The 25,206-nt window shown below is 36.5% G+C and overlaps 2 protein-coding genes across 2 annotated transcripts; both read left to right on the plus strand.

The window, feature by feature from the left end:
• The first annotated feature begins 117 nt into the window (after positions 1 to 117).
• LOC129260108 (transmembrane protein 184C-like) lies at positions 118 to 7,943 on the plus strand. The gene is made up of 8 exons (XM_054898158.2): positions 118 to 956; positions 1,564 to 1,600; positions 2,249 to 2,454; positions 2,994 to 3,065; positions 3,674 to 3,761; positions 4,567 to 4,788; positions 5,222 to 5,396; positions 6,238 to 7,943. Exons 1-8 carry the CDS (start codon positions 673 to 675, stop codon positions 6,684 to 6,686), a joined length of 1,533 nt encoding a protein of 510 aa, XP_054754133.2. The 5' UTR covers positions 118 to 672; the 3' UTR covers positions 6,687 to 7,943.
• Positions 7,944 to 10,484: 2,541 nt separating this feature from the next.
• LOC129261099 (ELMO domain-containing protein 2-like) lies at positions 10,485 to 22,679 on the plus strand. The gene is made up of 9 exons (XM_064099237.1): positions 10,485 to 10,681; positions 14,674 to 14,926; positions 15,789 to 15,915; positions 17,464 to 17,593; positions 18,257 to 18,365; positions 18,928 to 18,952; positions 19,548 to 19,616; positions 20,571 to 20,704; positions 21,115 to 22,679. The coding sequence occupies exons 2-9, from the start codon at positions 14,779 to 14,781 to the stop codon at positions 21,273 to 21,275; spliced, it is 903 nt and encodes a 300-aa protein (XP_063955307.1). The 5' UTR covers positions 10,485 to 10,681; positions 14,674 to 14,778; the 3' UTR covers positions 21,276 to 22,679.
• The last annotated feature ends 2,527 nt before the right edge of the window (positions 22,680 to 25,206 follow it).

The raw sequence follows: 25,206 nt of genomic DNA on the forward strand, positions 1-25,206 counted from the left end.
GATCTCAGAGGTTCCAAGAGTTCCGATGTGGGCAGATCCACCTTTTATACTTTTTTCAATGTTGTTTAACCACGATTACTTGATTTATAGGAGGCAATATCTGGAGTCAAACAACTACCGAAGAAGTCAACTAAGATTTTAGGAACTACTGTCGATTCTATTGAATCTCAATCAGCTAGACTTAGTTTCTAAAGTTTAAGTACCTTGCAGTTGATAAGTGTATCGTGCTAATGTAAATAGACTTCTGGGATGTTTGGTTTGATAAGAGAAGTTAGAGGGGTGTGTGTATGTAAAGCGATAAGAGAGATGAGAAACACCGATATTTAGTGGAGTTTGGTCAATATGAGCATACTGTTAATTGCAATGCTACATTAGCATATTGTCCGAAATATATACATGGGACATATTTTGGGCAATTTACCCGTTTATAGAAAGTGATAACATGTTTTCATCTTAAGGACAAGGGGGGAAGGAGAGACTTTTTAAATTCTTCGGCAACAGAAAGCAGGCAAGTTATGATCCAATGATTGGCGTGAGCTTTTCCTCTTCGGACTAACAAGAAACAAATGAAGAAGTACTATATTGGAATGTACTTAGTGTGTCGCGGTCTTTCATTTCGCAACTGAACCGTGAACTTCAATTAGTCCTGCTCTTTGCTCAAAGAATTTCAAGATGGCGGTCAATTGCTCTAAACTCTGCGGAAGCTGCTTAGGAGGGGAATGGAGAAAACACTCTCAGAAGATTTTTCTGGCCGTCTATTTAGTAATCGCAATCGTAGCGTTTGCTCTGACAATATGGGAGACCGTCGTCACCTCTATGAATTCTGATGATCCGGTAAACTATCTTTGGTTTGTTGCTGGGATATCGGCACAACTCGCTACCGCCATCTCATTTTGGAATATCTTCAATCACCTGGTTTATTACTCAAAACCAAGCCAACAGAAATATATAGTCAGGTATGAATGGCATGAAATCCAATTCATGATGCTAAATGCCGAATAGTGGATTTTATAGTAGGCCTTGTTCAATATGTTAAATGCAAGATGGTTCTAAGAAGGAATTAAGGATTTAAGTTACACATGATCCCTAAAAGGGTACTCCAAAAGTATTTCAAGTATTAATATATTAATGTCAAATTAAAGCAAAACATTTAATAGGCTCTTTTGCGTTATAGAATACGTCACTGTAACATAAGACATTTCAGATTTTATGATTTTGAGAAAAGTTCATGCTCCAAAAGTGATTAACATGATTATTGGTTTATTTATTTTACATTCAAGTACTGATGTCCATCGTTATCGGCAATTAAGTGTCGGGCGATATTTATGAAAAACAAATAGGATTAGTAAAAAAAAAAAAGATAAATAAATGAATATACCTGATAATATGATTTTGATTCAAGGAAGCAAACTATGAATTCTTAATTAATGGTTGATGCAAAGACCGCCTTATATACATTGCTATGATATCACAGTCTTTTGGGTGGACTTTGGAAGGTATACAAGAAAATGAATATACACGTGTGATGATGATTTTATCTCATCTTATCTTCTTTTATTACAGAATGCTAGGTATTGTTCCCGCTCATAGTATCAATTGCGTGAGTATAATTGGGAAGGAGATGTTGTTTGTTATTATTTTCTTTCATTAAGTCATATAAGACTCATAAACAGTACGATTTTTATTAAGTTATTCGTCAGGGTGACTCAAGTAGATTTTTCATTTTCCGTTTTGTCCAAAAATTTGACAAATATCAAAACAGTCTGTTTGTCAAAAGAACTTCTATCACAAGCAGAAAAGCTTTAAACTTGTATCGTATATATGAACATTTGATCTTTTGAAGTCTTCAAAAATATGGACCCGTATTCTTATATCCAGTTAAACTGTGGTTTAAATCAGGATTGATTACGAGTACCCACATGGGACACATTCTATGAGCGCATTTGGCGCTCTAAAGATACTTTAATTATCTAGGAATTATATCATTTCTTCACCATAAGCATGAGAAAATATTTCAGTAAGTTGAATGAAGTATAAGCAAAGTTTTGTCGGTTGCAGGTAACTGACAAATTGACAAGCAACAGGAAGGATATGTCTTCTCTCCAAAAGGGACATATTTTCATCCTGAATTCCAAATGAGGGAAGGGGTACAATACCGGGGGGTGGGCACTTTACATCCTCTGTATGTCAGTAAGGTATCCCTTTGTTGATGTACAACAATCTTTATTATTGTTATTCTCCAATGTAGTGGTTTTCGATCAAGTTCGTTAAGTCGGCCATCTATCTGGATACGATACGAAATTTCTACCAGGCTGTTGTTATCTACTGCTTTATGTCTCTTCTATTGGTTTACCTGAACGAAACATTCGACGATCTGGAGAAAATCCTCATCAGCAGACCGAAATTTAAACCACAACCACCGTGCTGCTGTGTAAAAGCCGTCCCAAACAAAAGGTATATTTTATATTTTAATCCTGTAATCCTGTCCGAAAAAAATAATCGTCAAGGAGAAATGCGTCTATCAGAACGCCTGAATATGAATTTAATTCCATATCTTTATGTAGACAAATTACAAAATAAAATGGGGTTCAATAGACAGTATATGTAAATAACATGTATATCATCTGCTGCTATGGTGATCCTTATGTTTTCAGGCCTATCCAAAATTGATTTATCATTTTATCATGATCATAGGAGACTAAATTATACATGTACGCTTATGTTGTAAAGATCGGGTCTACTATTAACTAACTTATGGACACTATAAAAGGGCCCCGCAACAAATACATTTTTTTTTTAAATGAATCATTGATTGGTCATGATATTTTGGTTATCATTTTTTTTATGAATGGTCACTATGATTCAAATCTATGCTTTCTAACCTAGGGTATAATAAAAGACTTCGAATAATCCCTCCTTACTAAAAACGATCCTTATGTGTATATCATTTAAAAATATGTTTATGTAATCAGTATCTGTATCTGTTTTGGTAGATTAATTGGAAGATGTCGAGCCGGTGTTCTTAACTATACTATACTCCATCCAATTATCACGATATTAACTATGTAAGTACAGCTCAGCTTTACATTATTCTTGTTGAAAGGTATATTGCTGTCGGAGTTGGTAAATGTAAACTATGTGTAAATCTTTATTTGGCAATTGCTTACTACTATCTGACTATTTCGTGTTTCAATGATCTCGAATGTTCATTACCTTGATTTCTTGGCCATAAATTAGGTTATCGGGGGCCGGGTCAGGGTGAACGATGTTTGGAGAAATTGAAGATTATTCGAAGCTATCTGCAGTGTGTCGCGCTGTATACGTACTAAGAAGGTGATGCCCGATTTTGATTGGTGAAAAGTTAATCACGTGATAAAAGTTTTTGCCGGTCAAACACAAGATGGCGTTCTGTATTTCACTGCACATCATCAATGTTTGGAGTTAGAGAGAACTATGTGTATTATGCTGTACTATCTTCGAGGAAGAGTCGTTGTGTAGTCCTATACACTCTAAAAATGAATCAGTGCTAACTGCACTTCAGAGTGCTGATCCCCCCTTTTTTAGTGTACTATCAGATTAGAGTTTGTTGGTTATTATGTACAAATTAATAAAAAGTTCGTTGAACTGTATACTATCTTACCATGGCTAGTTTTCCTACTTATATTTTGAACAGAATAACAACCGTTACAGGCCATTATACTGAAGGAAGTTTCATTGGATTATGGATCTGGTTCGCAATAATAGATGGGGTCTCCCAAGTTGTAAGAATTTATTATTGTTTCATTGTGCAAGGAATAATGTGTCGTATATTTAGGCCTACATAATATTTATTCCCAACTTCGAATAATAATGAAATTACACAAACGAATTGATTACAAAATTGAAATTAAATGAAATTTAGTTTACTGCCAAGGAAGAAGAGTACACTTTATTACTTTAATCATGATAGCCCCCCCCAAAAAAAAAAAAAAGGGTGGGAATGCTCTTGGTAGACTATATCTTAATAGCAAAGATGATTACGTGTTGTTGTTTTTTGTCAGATAAACGTCACTAAAGTAATCAAAATTCATCACATTCGACAGAGGGGAGAATGCAAATTTTCTAAGAAATAATACAACCTTCTTATTTTGTTTGACATTGGCTTTCATAAGGGATGGTAAATCCTCTACTCCCACCCCCCCCCCCTTCCCCAATCAGGTGGCGCCGCCGTTTATTTTATTATTAGCTTGTTCATTAATTACTTTAAATAATGTTTCAAACTAAACACATCACCAATTCTACACACCAACGTTCTCACGGGGAAAATGTCTATTATTAAAAAAATCCTGATAATTAGTATATAAATAACCAAATTTAAAATTCAAATTGGATTTTATTTCCAGCAGAAAATATAATACATTAAACATTACATACGTGCATAATTACATTCGATGACATAAATGAAATTCAAGATACAAATAATGTGACAAACACAGAAAATGTTTGTAGATAAATAATGAAAATATAAAATTGAAATAAAGTAGGCATATTTATCTTATTTCCTCACTATATCCCTTCATCTTTGAGTGGGCGATGTACTGTTTGATGGTATTCTATCGAGCCACAAAGGAGGAACTAGCTGGGTTGCATCCAATCAGTAAACTAATCACAGTCCAGTTAACCATCTTCGGTGCTTTCTTCCAATCATTCATCATCGCTCTGGTCATTGGTCTCAGCAATCCAAACCTTGATCCAGAGAACTGGGGCTATGATGATCAGCAGAAACTGCGCTTCTCAAGATTCATACAGGTTCGTGAATTTTATTGTTTAACGGAGGAACTTGGATTAGTTGGATTTGAGGGGGTAACGCGCCTATCCAGTACCCAAATGGTTTTTGAAGTGACAGCACCTCGTGCATGAAAAAAATACTGCTATAATGATAAAGATGAAGATGATAATAATAATAGTAGTAGTAGTAGTAGTAGTAGTAGTAGTAGTAATATTAATATTAATAATTATAATAATAATGATGGTAATAATAACAATAATAATAATAATAATAATGACAATAATAATGATAATAACAATAATAATAATAATATTACAAAATGATAACAATAATGAAAATAATAATATCAAGAAAATATATTCATATCGTTTACTAAAACCTAAAACAAAGGAAGTCGACTTTCGGTCATTTGACCCCTTCTATCCCCCCCTTTTTTTTTCTTTCATGATATAGGATTTCATACTTTGTATTGAGATGGGTTTATCAGCAGTGGGTCATCTCTACGCATTTCCATACACGGCCTACAAGGATGCGGATAAACCGGCAAACTTCATGAAATCCTGCATCTCCTGTTGTTCAGTCACAGACATCGCTCAGGATATATCTTCACACGTCAAGAGGTTATCATGTGAGTCGACAATGAAATGCTATTAACATTATTTTGGTACTACCGGCAAGGGCAGAAATCTCTCCCCAAAGGTAGGGGGACGAGGGGCTGGAAAATTCGACAAGCAAAAAAAAAAAGGTTATCACTCCAAATGTAAGGTCCTTTCGACAAAAATGAATTTGACAAAAAAAAAGGGTTATCACCCAAAAGTACAAGGTCATCTCGTCCAAAATACATGTTTTATTTTGATTATGAATGATGTATTTCTTTCCATAAAAATGCCAAAAATAGAAAGGTGACATTTGATATTGTGTCCCCCTCCTATTTTTGGTAGGGGACGCGTCCCCCCTGGGATTTCCGCACCTGACTACCGAGCCTAAAACAAATGGAAGCAATTAATGATCATTAATGGCCAATAATTCTTTCCCAATCATTATCATAATGGACACTCTCAAAATAAATCCAAAGTAATCAATCTACAAATAATACAAGCTAGATGCAACTAACATGTCTACTCACATGTACAAGGAATGGCTATATTGAAGTCAGAAGGGACTAAACATAATCGGCAAACTTGTTATTCATTATTCAAATCGATTCATATAAAGGAGTTATTATGATGGGATCGGATTAATTCGTCGAATAATTCTTTAAGAGTTATAAAGAAATATGAAGTATCCAAGAACTTAGTAGCCAACGTGAAAAGGGTATGTAATTTTCAAGGTTTTTAAGATATTGGATAGATAATGAATAACAACGCATTCAGAGAAATATTCCTTTATCCCTAACTTTAATCTGGAATTATGAAGGTGCCTTACATGTCCTTTTAACCATCTGAACAATATTTCCTGTCCTTCTTCAGCTAAAAAGCCTAACCTGGCCAATCAAATTGTATACGAGCAGTATGACGAAGACCAGCCCAATGTTGAATTGGATGACATGATGACCATCGTAAAACAAGGCGAAAGCGTAGGCGATGCCTCATCGGAGACGAGGACGACCACCGCTTCATCCGACATCGCTATCAAAGAGGTCGTTGATGTCGAGGTTGATGATAAGAATTTGGATGAAATGGTTGCTGGTGATGTCGCAAACGGAACGGGACTAAGAACTGTGCGTCATGATAGCGGGTCGTACTCGACCAATGGCAACAGCGTGGCTGGTAAAGACGAGATCGACCTCGGTGTTGGAAGCAATGGAACGGTGAATGAACCGGATGACGATGGGCAGGAGGGAGGTGACTTTGACTTGGGACTATACACACATACTGTCAGGAGTGATGTAACATTCAATATGGAATTCGACGCTTGATAATGGACATTGGAAATTATATGTGCAGGTACTACGATGACGTGATGCATGACGGTGGAGCCAAGAAGGTCTTCAAGAAGGGAATCTACTTGCTTGAAGGACTATATATTTAGTATTTTTGTATGCAAACATTGGGTAAAGAGATTTGACTGTTGAGACGATGATGGTGACAAAGTCGCTTTTAGAAGTTGAATGAAGTTCAATTATGCGGAAATAAAATCATGAAACAGAAAGCTGCAAACAAGGGTAAAAAAGTAAAAGGCATATCAAGGAAACATGGCCTTTTGATACAGCTATATTCTGATTTCCAGCTAATATTTGGGAAGAAATCCCCCTTCTGCGTATACATGTATACCAAGGTTCATTCGACATATTCCTATTATTAAATCAAACTTTGAAAGACATCTCTGTCAAATGCCTCCATCTCCTCTTTGTTTCTATGTATTATTGTCACTATAGCTTTGCTATCACCTTTTCCATTTTTCTTGTAGGTAATTTCATATTTTCTAATCAATATAGACGAGAAGTGAATCTATGGTACTACTTTAATACCGAGAAGTTTTCGCTTTGAACTACCAACAAAATAATGACTGGTACTCTTCAATAATAAAAAATATCCGAAAACTAGAAACATTGCTTACAACAGCAGATATCTTCGTCACCCCTAGTGAATTACGCGAGCAAGCACAGCGAAGGTGTCAGAATTTCTAATTATCGTTCAAAGATATATATTTTTGTCATTGAAATAATAAATCTTTAGATTTCTCAACCTTCCTGCCAAATACGACATAATTTGAGCTCTCATTGAGTCAGTTGTTAAATGTATAGGGGCCGCGAAATGATTTTGAAGGGGGGTGGGGCTGACCAATCAAAACAAAAAAATCACAACAAGAATGTAATTTTTACGTGTTTTTTTTACACGTTTATTGAAAAACAAAAGTGAAATCAATTCTGCGACCACTAGGGCTGCTGTATTGAGCAGTCTGCTAAAAATAATAAAATCAATAAATAAAAAAATAAAATCGGTAGAAATATGGCTGTTTAGGGAGTGGGGTATAGAGCTACAGTCACGAAACTCAAATAGAGTGGCAGTTAATTCCATTTCCTTTTACGAGTGATGATGGATTTTCCGTGCTGGTGCAAATGATATCGTGTGTAAATGTCTTATTTCGCGTTTCAAATGAATTCCAGTTCACAGCGCTCTCTTTGTCGATCCATTTCTTCTACAATTAAAAAGTATTTTCAAAGACATTTGTATTCGGTGTCTATCTGTTTCCTATCGGGTTATTAATTTGATCCCTCCACCAAGAGGCACTTCTCATCATCCTTTCCAACTTACGTCAACCGTCAATTTTCTCGAGTTTCTACCTCTCATACAAAATTTAGTTCGAAAGAATGTCTCAAGAATCTGTGATATACAATATTTACAATTATTTTTACATTATCGGCAGCGGTTTTAACCTAAATAGCAAAACAGTTTTCTCCACCATCTCCGCCTCCTTCTTGGAAGATTTTTGTCCGTTTTTGATGCACATCCTCTCCTCTTCTTCCCCCTCTTCTTTCTCCGCCTTCTACTCCTCTTCTACCTCTTGCTCTTCCCCGTTCTCATCTTGCAGCTGCTCCTGCTGATCCTTCAGCTCCTGTTTAACCTTCATTTTGTCCACCTGCTCTTCCTCCACCTTAAAGGGGAATCCAGCCTTGGCCATAAAATGTTGTGTTAGGAAGGAGAAAAATAAATTAAACAGAATGGTGAAAGTTTAAAAGAAATCGGACAAGCAATAAGAAAGTTATAGCTGCTTTAGAATTGAGATCACCAATACTATGTAGATTTCAAATTGGCAACTGGGTAAGTAAATTATGACAAGGGGCAAGGACAACTTTCCCATAGGCCATGTACTTTATTATCAGGGATTTGCGGTTTTCTCCTAAGTACCCATTCCCCTGGGGCAGTAATCTAAATATAACCCAGGTGTAGTATATTGTTTTATGTCCTCATGGAAGAAAAATATAATTTGAAATAAAACTTTTGGGGAAAATGACATTTTAGCCATAATATGTATTGGAGTACATGGGAGAGTATAGTCCTTGCCTTACATCACTACGACATCCCATATGCAGCCAATCTCCATGGGTATAGTGATTACCAATATTTACAACTTTTAAAAATTCATAACTTTCTTGTTGTTTGTCCAATATTGTTCAAACTTTCACCTATCAACTTGTCTGATTTTTCTTTTCCTTATAAAACAAGTTTTTATTTGGGTTGGGTTCCCCTTAACCATGTCAGCATCCTGGTGGTTCTCCACCTTCACTGACTCCATCTCCTGCTGCTCGTCTTCATCTCCCTCATCCTGCTGATGATCATCTTGTTTCTTCACAGCCTGCCGTTGCTCCTCCTCTATCTGCTGATGCATTTCCATGTCATCTTGCTCCTTGTGGAGCTGTTGGGGCTCCTCTCTATATACCTGCACTCCTGTCTCCTTTTGTGGTATAATCCTCTCCAACCTCCCGGCCTCCTGTTGATTCTCCCCCTCCTCCTCCTCCTCTTCTTCATCACTATGATGCTGATGCTCCTGCTCCTCCTCTCCTTTCTGTTGTTCTACTTCCTTGACGGGATGCTCCTCCTTCTCCACCACCTCCTCTTCTTCCTCTTCATATGCTGCTGCTCAACCAAGTCCTCGCGCTCCTCCTATGCTTTCTGTTCTATACCTCCGCGACCTGCTCTTGCTGCTGCCTCTCCTCCCCACCAAATCCTTGTGCTTCTCTTCTACTTTCTGTTGTACTTCTACCTCATCAACCTGTTGCTGCTGCTGCTCCTCCTCCTCCTTCTCCGCTACCTTATCCCTTTCCTTCTGTTCCTCTACATTCCCCTACTGCTCCTCCTTCCCCAGCTCCTTTTAGGTCTACTCTTCATCCGCCTCCACTGTAGTCTTTTTTAGTACCAGTCCAAGTAAATAGTCCAAGATGCCATTTACTGATGTTACAACGAGGTTACTAAAGAGTAAACAAATCCGAATCAAATCCAATTGGTTGGACTTATAATCACAAGGTTGTGAGTTCGAATCCCTCCTCTGTCATTGTTTCCACTTTGATAACAAGTGGAAAGGTCTATTATGAGGTCAGCCACTATGACTGATTTGCCTAGACGTAAAGTGTTTCTTATAGGTAATTGGTTATATAACATCTTGGCGTTTATACCAGCAAAAAGCTGTTCTGCCAAGTTCCTAGTTACATAAAACAGAAAAACAGTAAGCTGGTAAGATGAGATGCACTCGATCACAAACCATCCAAATGAACATTTTAAAAAATAAAACCACCAGCAAACAAACAAAAATAGGGTATATAATTTTGTGTATCAAAAGGACTTTATGTGGGTTTTGAAAATAGCTTTTTACATTTTAAAGCAAACTATGTAAAGTATGAACATGATGAACAAAAAACAATGAAAATTATATCTTCAGATAAACTATACCTGTCTGATTGACTATAGTCAAATGACAGAGCTAACAATGGCACGGCTAAAAAACGGAAGGGGTGAAAAACAGGCTAGAAAAAATGTTAAAGGTAAATATAATTCATTTTCTTGATAGTGATGAAAAACATGGTGTCCAATCAAAAGAGCTCTTACTCGTTTCGTTCGATACTGCACTGCATATAGGCTTCTTGACTATTAACTCCTGTATTTAATCGTACACATGGTACAGTAAGCTTTTGGTGAGGATTATTTACTTATCAAAATTTCGATCAATCAATCAATCAATCAGTATTTGTTAGTCAGTCAGTGATTATACGCCATCTAGTGGCAAAAACGTTATATTGTTAGCTATAGCATAGCTAGCTGAATGACTCTGGGGAGATTCCCATGGAAATTGCAACGTCAGTCCGGTTCCAGGCCCAGGGCCCGAAAGAAAAAGCTTCTGTTTCCGCTTTCTGTACCGAGAAGGATAGTGGGAGTACCATTACAATCTTGGCATGCCACAATCTTTTAAATTTATGTGAGTATCATAGATATCTAAGAATTCAATAAATGGAACCAACGGAACGGAAGTCAGTAGGCACACAATCACAATATTGCGAGGTACGGTACCGTACCGGTACCGGCGGTAATTCGGCCGGGGGTTAACTTGACAAGCCAGCTCCGCCAGGCGTTCGGCGGCCGCGGATCTCAACAGCATGTCCTAAACCTGGCTGGGGCGGTATTCGAATATTATTCTGAACTTTGTCTCTTCACGATATTGTTTCTTTTCTCAGAGATATAAGACTTTAAGGCATTATCGTGGTTTATGTCACCAGTCCATTCACTGCCGTTTATTTCGTCAGCGGTGGTGACATCTTTCCACTCCCATTGACTTTGTACACAACGAGCGCGCACACACCGACACACACGAGAAGAGAGGTGACAAATTTCACGATAAGGCCGACTTTAAATATGACAGATTCTGAATTGGTATTCTGGTGGATGTCATAACTTTTGTCCTACATTTTGTCATAAACTTTGTCTCTTACATGACGTGACATGTCTTTAACTTAAGTTTAACATAAGTTTGAGTTTCACTTTGTCTTTGTTGACTTTGACTTAATAAAAGAGAATGAAACCTTGGCTTTGGAGCAAGATACCTCAAGTCATGTTCATGCAGGCTCCACTTCACTACCGCTACACTACCGCTACACTATGCTCCACCTACCCGACCTCAAGGTGGTGAACTCTTTTGGATACTCCGAGCCCGAGGGAGGCCAGTCAAATATATTGCTGTATACACGCGTGACCAAAAAAACGTGTTTAAAGGGGTGTTTTTCAGTTTTGGATGCGGTCCGCCCGTGGACTCGTTAAGGGTATAAAAAACACTGATTTTCAAGAAAAAGGGTGGTTTTGAAAGACTGGTCAATGATCAATCGCGGGTCAAACGTATTTAGGGTATGTTTTTCTCCAAAGCCTTTTTTTTTAAAGACTACTGTATAGCTGTTATTTTCGCAGTGGTTTTATTTTCGCGGATTGCCTATCGGCTGCGAATTTAACAATGCGCGAACATATTGACACATTTATCAGTCAGTGCCAATGTCCCCAACAGCAAAGTTTTGGTATTGAAAACATCCTGTGAAGTGAGAAAACTGAGATATGCCGTGTGTGTATTTGAGTTTTGTCAGACGTGTATCAATCAGATATGATTATTTACGTCTGGGACCGACCTTTAATGTCACCATCCGAAAGACGTGACCAGGGCTCGAACCTCGAACCCCTGCATCAATTTGTAACTTTCCCACAGTTTGGATTACAGGTGCATGCTGTAATGCCTCTTTATATGTACAAAATATAAGGTTTAGAAAGTACAGTTGGTGATTCAAAAAGTTAGCTAGAATTTCACTTTTTTTTATTTCTCAAACAAAATCAGAGCCTAAACTATTTTCTAACATAATTCTATCGATATTTATTCACTCACTGTAATATTACAATGTATTTTCCATGAAATAATTTGATTTTATTTTCATCTGATTGACTATATACACACCTATTGGCAGCTATTTGCATACTCATTAATATTCATAAGTCACATGACCAGAGCTTTTAGAGGGGTAAGAATCTGTTCACAGAATTCAACATTTTTGCACTGAAACCAACTTTTTACAAAGTGAATCTAACAAAACACAACTTCAAAAGATTATTCTTACATATCAAACCGTGACATGATGAATTTTCAGATCTAAAGGTACAAAAAAGTGAAATTTAAGCCACTTTTTTTCCACACTTTGTTACCGGGACATATTTATATATAAAGCACACATCAGCATTAATAATTAGAAAAAAAAAAAGAAAGGAGAAGAACGATTTTAAAGGACACGTCGAAGAAAAGAAAGAAAATAATAGTTGGCCTAACGAGTTGGCGGTAATAGTCAAATATGAGTGGTCGCCATTAATTTCCAACAAACAACAACGGTCTTTGAGAAACATAGTTTTTGCACATGGTTGAACTAGTTATGCTTCACTGAAATGCTGTGGAAGTGTTTTGTACATCTTCCGATCGCGAATTTAACAACCCGCGAAAATGGGGACCCCCGCGATTCAACAATTCTGTACGCGAAAATAGCAGCTTGTACAGTATTTTGGGGACAACTTCCTTAAGGGCCAAAATGTGTAAAGCCTGCAAAAAACTTATTTAGGAGGTTATTTTGCACACAGAGAAAAATTTGTTTAGGGGGTGTTTGGAAATTCCTTGGTCACGCGTGTGTACAGCAATATATTTGACTGCCCCCCCCCCCCCCCCCCGGGACTCCTAGTGGCAAAGGTGGGAAAAAATGCATATTTATTGTAAAAATTATACGAAAAAAAGGCATCGAAAATGAATATAAGCTCAATTTCTTACTCTTCACCCTTATTTCACTCCATATCCATCCTCCGATTATCCTCAAAATTGGTGATTTCGAGCCAACATGGAGTTCCTCACACGTATAAATAATTCGCTGCCAATTTCAAAACATCGCAAGCGCGGGGTCTGAGCTCGGGCCCTCGGAAAAAAGTGATGTTACTCGTCTGCGCCCGCTTCCCTTTTTTATTTCCGCATCAATTTTCTTGATATTTACTATATTTATAGCTGCTGAAAAGCGAAAAAATTACACATGGTTGACAAGCGATTGCTCTGATGTGCTGTGGGATCGCTCTCGCAACTTCCTAAAACAATAATAAGTCCGATATCACCGTAACTGCTATAAAAAAATTCTGGTTTGGTTTTTTATTGGTAATTATAAAGATACGATCATAAATTAGCGAGAAAATAAAGTTTGCAAACTCACAAAAAAGCACAGATTTCTTCATTTTTAGTGCATTTTCGGGGTTCCGACCCGGAGGGCAGGGGGGGGGGGTACTCAGTATCAATGTATGGGACAAATGCTTGATTTTTTACGCTGTCAGTTCTATTAGTTACAGCTATTCATCATATAATTTGGCTCTTTAGTTAATTGATTTTTTTTTTTTTTTCTAAATTAAAAATCGAGATTGTTGAATGACAATACCACCCCAGGCTAAAAAGACTAGCAGGTGAAATGGGTTAAAATGTTCTGTTTATCACTTAAGGTGACAGATTTTTCCATAATCTTGAAAACAACACCCATTTAAATTTGCCTAATTCTAAGTTATTTTACATGAAGATTTTAAGAATCTGGTGGGGGCTCAAACGTTAAGCTACATGTAATGTTAGCAACCCGCACAGAAAGATTGGCAGGGTGTGGACTGCAGCCAAAGAATACAGATTAACTACTGAGTGTTCACTACATAAATAAAGCATGCCCTTTTAATGTCTAAAGCACATTACGTTATGCATTTATATGCTGTTCTCTGCACTGTCGATACTACATGTACCTTCTGCCCGACAACTCCCTATTATATCGGTTTGACAACTTGAGTCTGTTCCTTAGAGGAAAATTGAATTCTTGTGAAAAAAATATGTGTAGTAAGGTTCAGCAGAATAATCAATGTAGAAAAGCATAGGCTACTACTAGTACTAGAAGGCCTAAGTGGTAAAAACTCTTGTAGTTTACTGTGAATTCTCCAGAGAAAAATCATATAAGCATAAGACATGTAACACTGAAAAATTGAATATTAAATGACATTGGCTGTATAAAGAATTTTTTTCCAGGGGGGGGGGGGGGTTGCGTAAAAATTTAAAAATTTAGAAGAAATTTGAAAGTGAGGGAGCAAAGTGACCAAGCTTGTCATAGGGGCACTTTTGCATTTTCTAAAGTGAAATTGAAGGATTTTGTAAAAAAATGTTGTGAATTTTGTGAAAATTTTCAGTAAAAAATGCAGGTTTTCAAAATTTATGGGGGAGGGCAAATGCCCCCCCCCCCCCCCGCTGCATACGGCCATGTAAATGAGATAATTATAACATTTCAAAATTTATTTTTGCTTAGTTTTAGAAAACTCTTTATAATTATTTGAAAAAACCATGAGAAGAAGTATCCATGGTATAAACGTCATTTATCCTTTTCTTGACAGAGACTAGTATAGGCAAGAGACATCACCCTTGACTTGTGATCTGCGGAGGGTGGGTTGTTGCACCTCTTCCTGGCCCTCTGTGGCTGACCTTTCTTTCTGTAGGAGATGTGGTACAGAATCTGGCTCTATGTCTACTTCACCTGGTTCCGCCCAATGTTGAAGTGGGTGCTAAGACGAGCTACTGGCAAGTGTGAGTTGCTTCGGATCTGTTGCAACAGTTATACCAAGACCGGTCACAAGACCAAAGATATCGGTAGGTGTCTTAATATTACCCAATAATGATAACAATAATAATACCCGATGTTTATAACATGCTTTTCCCACAAGGCCCAAAGCGCTCACAAATTCAATTTTGATACTTAATTGCACAGAAACAAAGACACATTGAAAAACATATAAATGAAGGTAGTTGCCTAAAACAAAGATGAATTTAAAGACTTTGTGAATAATTCAATTGCTGGGGATTACCTTAATGGGAGAGGGGTTTTGTTCCATTTCACTGAGGATGCAACAGTGATGTGTTTATCTCCGGTCTTACTTGCCTGTTTAAAAAATTTCAAACAGTGGTTTATCTAGGAAAAATAATGCAGGTGAAAAGTGCTCTTAAAGATTGTGCCCCCTTCCAACCTGCCATGCTAAGGGCAAGTGCTGAAATGGCACTCATTCATAATTGACTCTTTTCTGTTTTTGTCTGCTTTATTGTACTTTTTTGTTGTATACTTTGAGAGAGCCCCCCCCCCCCCCCCCTATGCAAGCAATCCCCCATACACCCTAGAATTTAAACCACAGTTTTATAAAACTCTGCAATTTGAAAGGTATGGTACATATATCTTGCCAATGGAAATAAAGGTAATATTCTTAGAATTGTTTTGGTTAATCATACAGTATGTAGCCAAAATATGGAGTTCTTGCTTGGAAATTTTAGTGTCAATCAATCAATGTTTTTCTTATTTGTTTAAATAGGCTCATTCACTTTCGATCTGAATTTAAACCTATCTGATTCATATTATTCTTCTGGAAAGCTGTTCTATAAGGTAAATATACATTACTTTGCAATGGTCCTTGCCCTATAATATTTTGTTTGTATACATGTATGCTTTCTTTTTTTTTTCTAGAAAATGCCTTGAAAACCTCCAAACTGAGAACATTTCAGAGGATGGTGATTGATGATGACCTCAACATCTCAGAGGCTGTCAAGTATGCCATGACGGTTAAGAACATCAATCCTAAGATATACCCTGAGTAAGTATAGTAACACCTGCGTTGCTTGATGTTTTAATGTTTGGTTACAACTAGGATTATGCTTTTCACAAAGAAAAGTAGGAATTCTGTCTTTTTACACACATTTCCTTCCATGGGAAGCACTTTTCTTTGTGTGCAAAATTTCTATTCTTGATGAATTTGTACCTTAAAGTGACATAGATCTTGCAAGAATTACCGTATGTGATTTCTGAGTCTGTACAATGTGCTTGTGATCTTGTTTATTCTTTGATTAAGGCTTGTTAATTTTGTCATTAATTTTCAATGGTATTAGCAGAGATGCCAACCCTCCTGATTCCATCTTACGACTCTTGGAAAATAGGTTGGAATGATGCTATTTCTTTTTTCTAAAGCGTTTTCAGTAGCCTCTGGTATTTTGTAAAGGCCTCCGCAAACTTATATGTATTACTGTTCCACTATCCAAATTTGGAACAAATCACATTTTGCTTATTTTCTGAAATTGTGAATGAAAATTATCTTTTCTTTTAGGTTCAAATTTGCTGTAAGAATACTAATATAACAATTTTGGATGATTGCAAGCCTTTATTTTGGGGGTAAAGGGTAAATTGAGGTCAAATCATAGCCAATTGTACAATTGTTATGATGTCATTACAATGAGATATTCAATTTGCTTTTATTCTATAAAGATGGTAGCAGAGTCACAGATTTGACCACTAGTATTTGTAAGATGATTAAGCTCATTAAATAGTAAAATGTTCCATGTATAAATATTGGTATAAAATTTTATTTATATGTTTTATTCCCTAAATTGGGTTGCCAACCAATCGTAAGGTGTGCGGTCGCATTTAGATAAGGTTGTGTACCGTAATTGAGCGAACATATCAAAATCATGACTGATCAAGACCATATACCATCGATTTGGTGTTAAAACAACTCAGAATTTACAAATTTTGAGGGCAGATCATCAAATGCTTTATTGCAGAAAAATGGCGATGGTGGTAATCTCTCATTGTCTGAAAACAGTATCCTGATTCATTTAGAGGACTCTTTCTAGGCAATAGAGGGGTGTAACTTATGTCATAACTCTAAAAAGAGCTTTTCCTGTGCTGTTTTTATTTTTAGATATTACTTCATGTACATAATAATAATAATGTGGCTTGTAAAGCGCCAAATCCACTCTGTAAAGTGCTTAAGGAGCATAAAGAGCTAAGAGTTAAATGAAAGAGTTTGTTAGAATATTTTTAAAAGTCTAGACAGAGGTGCATTTTTTATGTCTTCAGGAAGGCTATTCCACAAAGTGGGGCACGCATAAGCAAATGATCTTTCCCCCCAAGTTTTTGAAACTTTTGGAATAACAAGGTAGCCAGAAGTGGATGAGCGCAAAGACCTACTTGGTCTGTAGTAATTGATAAAGGAAAGACTGTAATGTGGTGCTGATTCGTGAATGCTATGAAAAAGCTCCAGCAACTATATTCTATTCAGCAAACACACTAATACCGATTAGAATCCCCATTTGATAATTGAAGTTGATGTTTTTGAATGTGATATGTTTACTTACATTGATCACAGATTTCAATATACACTGAAGGCATCATTAAAGCAGATTAGTGGCTACAATGCTCTGGTGAGAGATATAGAGGCTTTGAAGAAAGAGAAATATTCTACGGCTAATCCAAGCCATGAGAGATCATTACAAAAGGTAAGGAGAAGATCATCCTCAAAACATATGGTGGTTGTAAATGAGCCTGCTATCTAAGATGTCTTTAAAGAAGTCTGAGCTATTGAAGATTCAAATTTGTGGATTGCACCCAGTAAATAAAGAAAGAGCCGCGACCAAGGTCACCATGATAATACAAGTAGGCTGCCTCCACCATTGGCAACTGAGTCCATCATTAGAAAAAAAAATTATAGTGTGCATAGAAAGTAATGATTGTAATAATAACAATGTGTTTGATATTGATAATAATAGACTAGATAATAATGGTAACAATAATACCAATACAATTTATGTATGTGTTTTGTATCCACTCTACATAGTGGTCAAGCCACTTAATTATTGTCATTATTATCGTTGGCATTGTTAGAAAAGTCTCACATGAGTGTAATATCCTTTGCCAGTAATATTATATTATATTACTAGGACAGTACCTGAACTGAATGATGATCCTAAGCACTGTTTGCAGACATTGAAATTTGTGAGATATTTCCTTTTTTTGAGCAAGCGCCATGAGCGCCCAGCTGAGGCGTATACCGGCGCTTTACAAGAACCCATCATCATCAGTGTAATCAAAAGTTTTGGAATAAAGTTATTCTTTCATATAGCCTAAACATCTGATCATATTGTTCCTTTTATTCCTATTAGTTATGGGATCTGATGATGCCTAATACCAAACTAGAGAAACGCATCACAAGGCAATGGACTGAACTTGGTTTCCAAGGTGATGATCCAGCGACGGACTTCAGAGGCATGGGTGAGTAGACATTATCCACAAGACTTCAATCTTAGGTAACGAGCATCCTCAAACTTACTCATTTTTCTAGTACTAGTACGTTATCTTTTTTTCTTTTGTTTTTTATTCTGTTGACTTGAATTCAGATTACAGCTTAACCCAGTCAATACTTCATTAATTAGCGGCATCTCCTGGTCAGCTTCAAGATAATTAATACTAGTAGCACACTGTATTTACGGTAGATACAATTTCATGAAGGTGCACTAATACCATTACCTTGGCTTTAGCTTGAGCTGCTGCTTCCAACGTTCAGTGAATGTATTCAAATACTTCATTGAAAAAAAAAATCCTGCTGGGTACCCATTCACCTTACCAGGGTTGAGTGCAGCACATTGTGGATCAATTTCTTGCTAAACAAAAACATGCCATGGCTGAAAGATGAATCAGAACCGTGATACATTCTTGAGCATCCCTTTCTATTCTTCCTCCATCTCAGATAAAAACCTTATGGTGATGTTTATTAATTTCATTTAATTTCATTTTATATAATAATGTTTCTTTTTCTCTTTTGTTTCTTTCCTAGGAATGCTTGGACTTAATAACTTAATGTAAGTATCACATGATTGAGTCTTTGTTTTAATTTTGCACCTCTATTTCTTCATGAGAAATTGACAGTGAAACTTTGGTACAACTCATAATATTTCTTTTTTTCTGGAATCCAGGCGATATTTTGATTTATATCCTGGATGAATCAAATCCTGTATAGCAGTGGGTTAATTAGCCAAGAATTTAGACAATATGGCGTATCGGGCCAAATTTTTATAATTTTTTTTTCAAGTTGCAAGTGAGTGAATCGAGTGAGCACAAATTTCAAAATTTGTATTACAAAAATCAAATTTTGTGATAGATTTTTCAGAAAATGATATGAGACTTCACCTTTCTCTTTTTCTTTCCTTTTCTCTTTTTTTCTTGGTCGTGAAAGTTTGTAGGAGCAAGCGCCTCCCAAGCCCCCCCCCCCCCCATCTGTATGCCACTGCTGTATAATGATTGGTTCAAATAACATCTTGTGACCAAACATATTCCAGCTATAATGCCCATGATGAAAATTTGCTATGCCATGATGTCAATGATGAAATAATGCACTCTTCTATCATCATAGATTTAGAAATCAACAACTTTATTTACCATTATATTTTCATGCAGATTTTTTGCTGAGAATTACAATGGAGTGGCAAGGCAAACTCTGATTCACTCTCAACATCCTAAATTATGGTAAGATTTATTCATTTTATTTTAAGTAATGATGTTGATCACTCCTATATTTGTCACATGTTACTCTTGTTACTTATATTTTTACCTTTGTCATGGCTGAGACACCAAGTAAATTAGCTCAAGCATAGACTGAGATTGGCACATGTAAACAAATTTTCTTGCAGTAAGCCATTAGTACCATAGTGGGAATTGAACCCTAGACCTTATGGTTCCAAATTTCTGGACCCCCCCAAAAAAAAAAAAATAATAATAAATAAATAAATAAAATCTCATACAAGTGGAAGAAACTTGTATGTAAAGAGTATCATGCATTTATGTGAGTAAATATCTGGGCCCCGTTTCATAAGTTACCATTATGGTAACTTTGCCATCCAATGGTAACTACCATGGTAATGCTGATCAACAGCCAATCAGAATCAAGGATTCCATGCAAGTTACCTTTGCATGGCAAAGTTACCATGATGGTAAGTTTTATGCAACGGGGTCCAGGTCATTGGATCAAGGTCAAAATCATTTCGGGTTTTAAAAACTTGTTAAAAATTGATATTTTCTCCTAACTTCAAAAGTGATTTGATCAAATCCATTACTTTCCTATTTTTGAAACTTAGAGATGAATAAAGTACAAATTTCAAGTTTAAATATGAAAAGCTGAAGTTATCTCAAATAGCCTTTGAGCTTGACTCAGTAACAATTTCACATGATTTGTGATATCTGTGCCCCATCTCATATAAGTTTCTTAATATAATAAGATACTTTAGAAATGTATATGTATGTCAATTATATGTTACAAGTATGAACATTTTGTCCAAATTTATGAAACTGATGATTTCACCATGATTGATTGTTGTATTGCATTGCATATTGCAGGCGAGACTACCGGGGCATTCCCAATCCTTCTTGCTTCTTATTTAAGTTTCCAATCACCCTCTGTTCATTTATGATTCAAATATCCAGGTACTCCTATGCTGTAGTTGGTATCAACTTGACCAACCTAGCATATGATCTACTAAAAGATGGACAGCTCAGGGAATATTTCTACTACACTGTAACGGGAGAACCAGCCATATATCATTTCCATAGAATATATAGTAAGTAGGATTCTGTTCACTGATTTGTAGTAACTCACAGTCAAGAGTGTCCTTATACTGTAAATGCTAAACATTTGTTGTGGTTTTATTTTTACAAATTTTGTGAATGCGTACATTTTCAATTTCTGATATTTCTGTACAAAATGAATGCTAATACAATAAATTTCATATTAATAAAGGGTAACTGGCTGAGGAATTATTTCACTTCTGACCGTAATAGGAGAACAAGCTGTAACACTTGCTTTTTAAATGACAATTTCTGTCTTCTTCACTGTCAATGTATAAAGTGTTCTAGACTAGTCCAAAGCAAGTGACATTCTCTGTGAATTGTCAATATCAAAGTGATTATCATCATGATGATTGATATTAGTGTATTGCTTTTATCCATTTGATATTGATTTCATTGACAGGTCAAGTGTTTGCTGAATTTGATAGCTTCTGGTTTGCCGAGAAGCCCAAGAATGTGATGGAGTTCGGTAGCGTGCGTGACAAGTTTGAGAAGAAGGTCGTCGGCCTGCTGATGAAGAGCGATAATGCCGTTCTTCATAACAATTACACTGGGATGTCATGATGCTGGTGATACAGTGTGTGTACTGAAGTCATGCAAAGTAAGCTGAGAGCAGCGATACCCGTTAAGGGACTATACTAGAGCTTTACACTCAACTTGATCTACAAGTAAATGTATTTGATATTTTTCTCAGATAGTTTAATACTGCATGGGCTAAACCCATTTGGTTCATCAGTTTGGTGTAATTGCCATTTAGTCTAAACTACACTTGTTCTGAAACCTTTATTATCACCTGGGACCCATTCCATAAAACTTGTTATGATAACAAAGTTCCAATAAAAGTTAAAAGCTACTGAAATCCTTCAATCTGATTGGCTGATAGTAAATTTGTCATAGAAATTGTGCATTTGTTATGAAACACCTGGTCCTGTTCTCAATTTGTCTAATACGCAGTTGGTCTGATTTCTTGTTTGTCTCCTCTTTGTCAGATAGAATTTTGGTTCATAAACACTCCTATCCATAAAGACTGAGTGGTATTAGACCAAGTAGATATTAGATGAAATGTGTATATCCTAACTGGAATTTGGACAAAATGGTGAATGAGCTAAACAGTTATAAGTCTAGATAGGAGATGGACTAGTATAGACCAACTAGGATTAGACCAAGTGGAATGAGACCAAACGGAATGTAGACGAAGTGGTTTAAGACCCATCAGCAATCTACCATGTGACCATGTACGTAATGAGTTATGACTTTATATAATGCCATACTGAAAATGAAACATACCTCTTCATGATGCTCTAAATTCTTTGAGTTGGGGCTGAGCGTTGACACTAGCGGGCCTAGTTTCATAAAACTATTATCCAGGAGGCCATTGCTTAAAGACTTGTGATTGAACACTACACAAAAATCAAACACAATATGATTTTGAATTGATGAAATGCTTATATTGGAGACCTACACTTGATTTTTGTATTCAAGCACAATTCTCTCAGCTATAGCCCCTTGCTGTTGTAGTGATTTACTGAAATCATGGCACTTTGGTTGACTGAGGAAAATTTTTTCATACAAATATAATATTTTCTTATTGATGACAAGTTTTATGACACCGGGCCTTGGTGGAATGACAATAGATATTGTAACTTCACTCATTCCTGCCAACTCTTCACTGCAGGAACATGTACAAATTAACTCTATGCCTACTGAAACTAAGTGATTCCTGTATAAAGTTTATGTGAATTAACAATACTGTAATCAAGTTAATGTAATATGGAGCATCATTGATCACTTTAGATGTTTGTGTATGTGGTTCATAAAAAGAATCTACACTGTATGACTTGTAGAAAAGATAAGATATTTTTGTTTTCTCAATGTTTTTTTTAATGTTGGACCCAATTTTCTACGAACAGTCTTGTGGTTGCATTCATTTATCATTTTAATTGCATATCATGGAGTGGTATTAATGTTTATCTTGATTATGAGTGTATTTTGTAGTTTCTTCTTTCACCTCCCCCAGTAGTCCGGGTTATAATTGAGCAAGGTGCCACAAGAAAAAGGAGAAATTTTCATATAGTGCTTCTAGACCAGTTTTTTACGCTGAATATGAATATATGAGGTAACCAGGCTGTATCCTGAAAATTATTCCGTGAGGGCGCTTTTTTCAAAATGGCCGCCAAATTTTCAGAACATTTGAATTTTCGTACATAGATTTTGACATAAATATTCCATTGCCACAAAATTAGTGTCATATGAAAGACAAATAAATTTTCTACAATTTGGTACTATTTATAGGGGATAAGTAGGTTATTTGGCTGAGATTTTAAGTAGAAAACTGCATTTTTTGTCATTTTTTCCCAAAAATTGAAAATTTTGCAAATACATGATTTTACATAATTCTGAGAAAAATGAATGAATTACCTTGAAATGTTCCAGAAAACTTTATTGATATACTATTATCATGTGGATGAAATTCCAACTCTGTATCATTCTTCTTAGCAAATTTATAAGGTATCAAACTTGAATACTTCAATTTCAGAAATGTCGCTTTTTGTATGCATTTCCATAGACTAATACGTATAACATGTACTGTACATACATGTATAATATGTATAATGTATAGTTTAATAAAATTTAAATGCAATTATCTCCGCTATTTAACCACTTGGAGAGTTAAGAGTAGGCTTTTCTCTATCAGCTACATAAAACAAAATGTTGGCACATCAAGGCCTGACCCTCTCATGGGGTGGGGGTGTCGAAGTCACCCCCCCCTTGCCCTTGGCTATATCATGTTGTTGTATATTGCCTATTTGTTGGCAAAATCTCTGTTTTTTGGAGCACCCATTGAAGCAAAAACAGGCATTTCTGCTATACAGTACAGTCACTTTGATTGCTTTGAAACCACTTGGAGAGGAAAGAGTATATAGGCTTTGTTCTACCAGCTACATACAAAGTGGCACATCGAAGCCTACCACTCTCGGGGGGGGGGGGGGGGGTGGTTTGCTTAATATTGCCAATTTATTTGAAAATTCACAATTTTGGACCCAACATTGAGGCCAAAAATCGTTTGTGCTTTGTTGTACACCCCATTTTATTGATTTGAAACCACTTAGAGAGGAAAGAGTAGAGTTTGTTCTACCAGCTACATATAAATAAGCACTGGCACATTGAACCCTAGCCCTCTCATGGGCTGTCTAAGTCACCCCCCCCCCCTCTATATCATGTATATTGCCGATTTATTGGATATTTCTCCATTTTGGATCACCCATTCAGGCAAAAGCGCGTTCCTACTATATAGTACAGCCAATTTTATTTTCTTGCAATGAATTGGAGAGGAAAGATTAGGCTTTGCTCTATCAGCTACATATCAAGAAGTGTTGGCAAATCAAAGCCTATCCCCTTCAGAATGTTCAGGGGGCTGTAGAATTTACCCCACCAATTTTCGGTAATTGACTATCTATTGGACAGTCACAATTTGCATCACCCATTGAGGCAAAGGGCGTTTCTACTACATAGTACAGCAAATTTCTTTTCTAGCAATGACTTGGAGAGGAAAGAGTAGGCTTTGCTCTATAAGCTACATATAAAGAAGTGTTGGCAAATCAAAGCGTATCTCCTTCAAGCGGCTGTAGAAGTTACCCCACTAATTTTCGGTTTTTGGCTATTTGTTGAAAAGTCACCATTTTGGAGCCCCCATTGAAGCAAAAAGGCGTCTCTGATATATAGTTCTGCCACTTTTATTGCCTTGAAACCACTTAGAGAGGAAAGAATAGGCTTTGCTCTATCAGCTACATAATTTTGTGCTGGCAAATAAAAGCCTACCCCCTTCTGGGGGCTGTCGAAATCACCCCCTCACCCCTTTGCGTTATTACCTATTTATAGAAATTCACCTTTTTTGAGCCCCCATTGAGGTAAAAAGACATCTCTGATATAAAGTTCTGCCACTTTTACTGCCTTGAAACCAATTAAGGAGGAAAGAATATGCTTTGCTCTACAAAGAAGTGCTGGCACATTGAAGCTTACCTATCTTGGCGGCTGTCAAATCACCCCACCCCTCTTGCATTATTGCCTAATTATTTGAAAATTCACAATTTTTGAGCCCCCATTGAGGCGATATGCATTTCTGCTGTATAAAACACCCAATTTCATTTTCTTGAAACCACTTGGAGAGGAAAGAGTAGGTTCCCATCTTTCAGCTATATATAACGAATTGCTGCCATATCGAAACCTGACCCACTTCAGGGGACTATATAGATGTTACCCCACCTTTTTTACGATTTTTTCCAATTCATTGGAAAACTCGCCATTTTGGAGCCCCATTGAGGCAAAAAAGTGTTTCTGGTATATAGTAGAGCCACTTCTTTATATGTAGCTGTTAGAGGAAAGCCTACTCTTTCCTCTCCAAGTAGTTTCAAGGCGGTAATAGTGGTAGAACTGTATATCAGAACCGCCTTTTTGCCTTAATGGGGGCTCCAAAATGGTGAATTTTCCAATAAAT

The sequence above is a fragment of the Lytechinus pictus genome, chromosome 5 (genome assembly GCF_037042905.1).
Source record: "Lytechinus pictus isolate F3 Inbred chromosome 5, Lp3.0, whole genome shotgun sequence".
Classification (NCBI taxonomy): domain Eukaryota; kingdom Metazoa; phylum Echinodermata; class Echinoidea; order Temnopleuroida; family Toxopneustidae; genus Lytechinus; species Lytechinus pictus.

Coding starts and splice junctions, on each gene's coding strand:
- LOC129260108 (XM_054898158.2), top strand. CDS start 673: ATGGCGGTCAATTGCTCTAAACTCTGCGGAAGCTGCTTAGGAGGGGAA. Junction 1,601..2,248: donor CCGCTCATAGTATCAATTGC/GTGAGTATAATT, acceptor TCTCCAATGTAG/TGGTTTTCGATCAAGTTCGT. Junction 3,762..4,566: donor TAGATGGGGTCTCCCAAGTT/GTAAGAATTTAT, acceptor TTCATCTTTGAG/TGGGCGATGTACTGTTTGAT.
- LOC129261099 (XM_064099237.1), top strand. CDS start 14,779: ATGTGGTACAGAATCTGGCTCTATGTCTACTTCACCTGGTTCCGCCCA. Junction 17,594..18,256: donor ATGAGAGATCATTACAAAAG/GTAAGGAGAAGA, acceptor TATTCCTATTAG/TTATGGGATCTGATGATGCC. Junction 20,705..21,114: donor TCATTTCCATAGAATATATA/GTAAGTAGGATT, acceptor TTTCATTGACAG/GTCAAGTGTTTGCTGAATTT.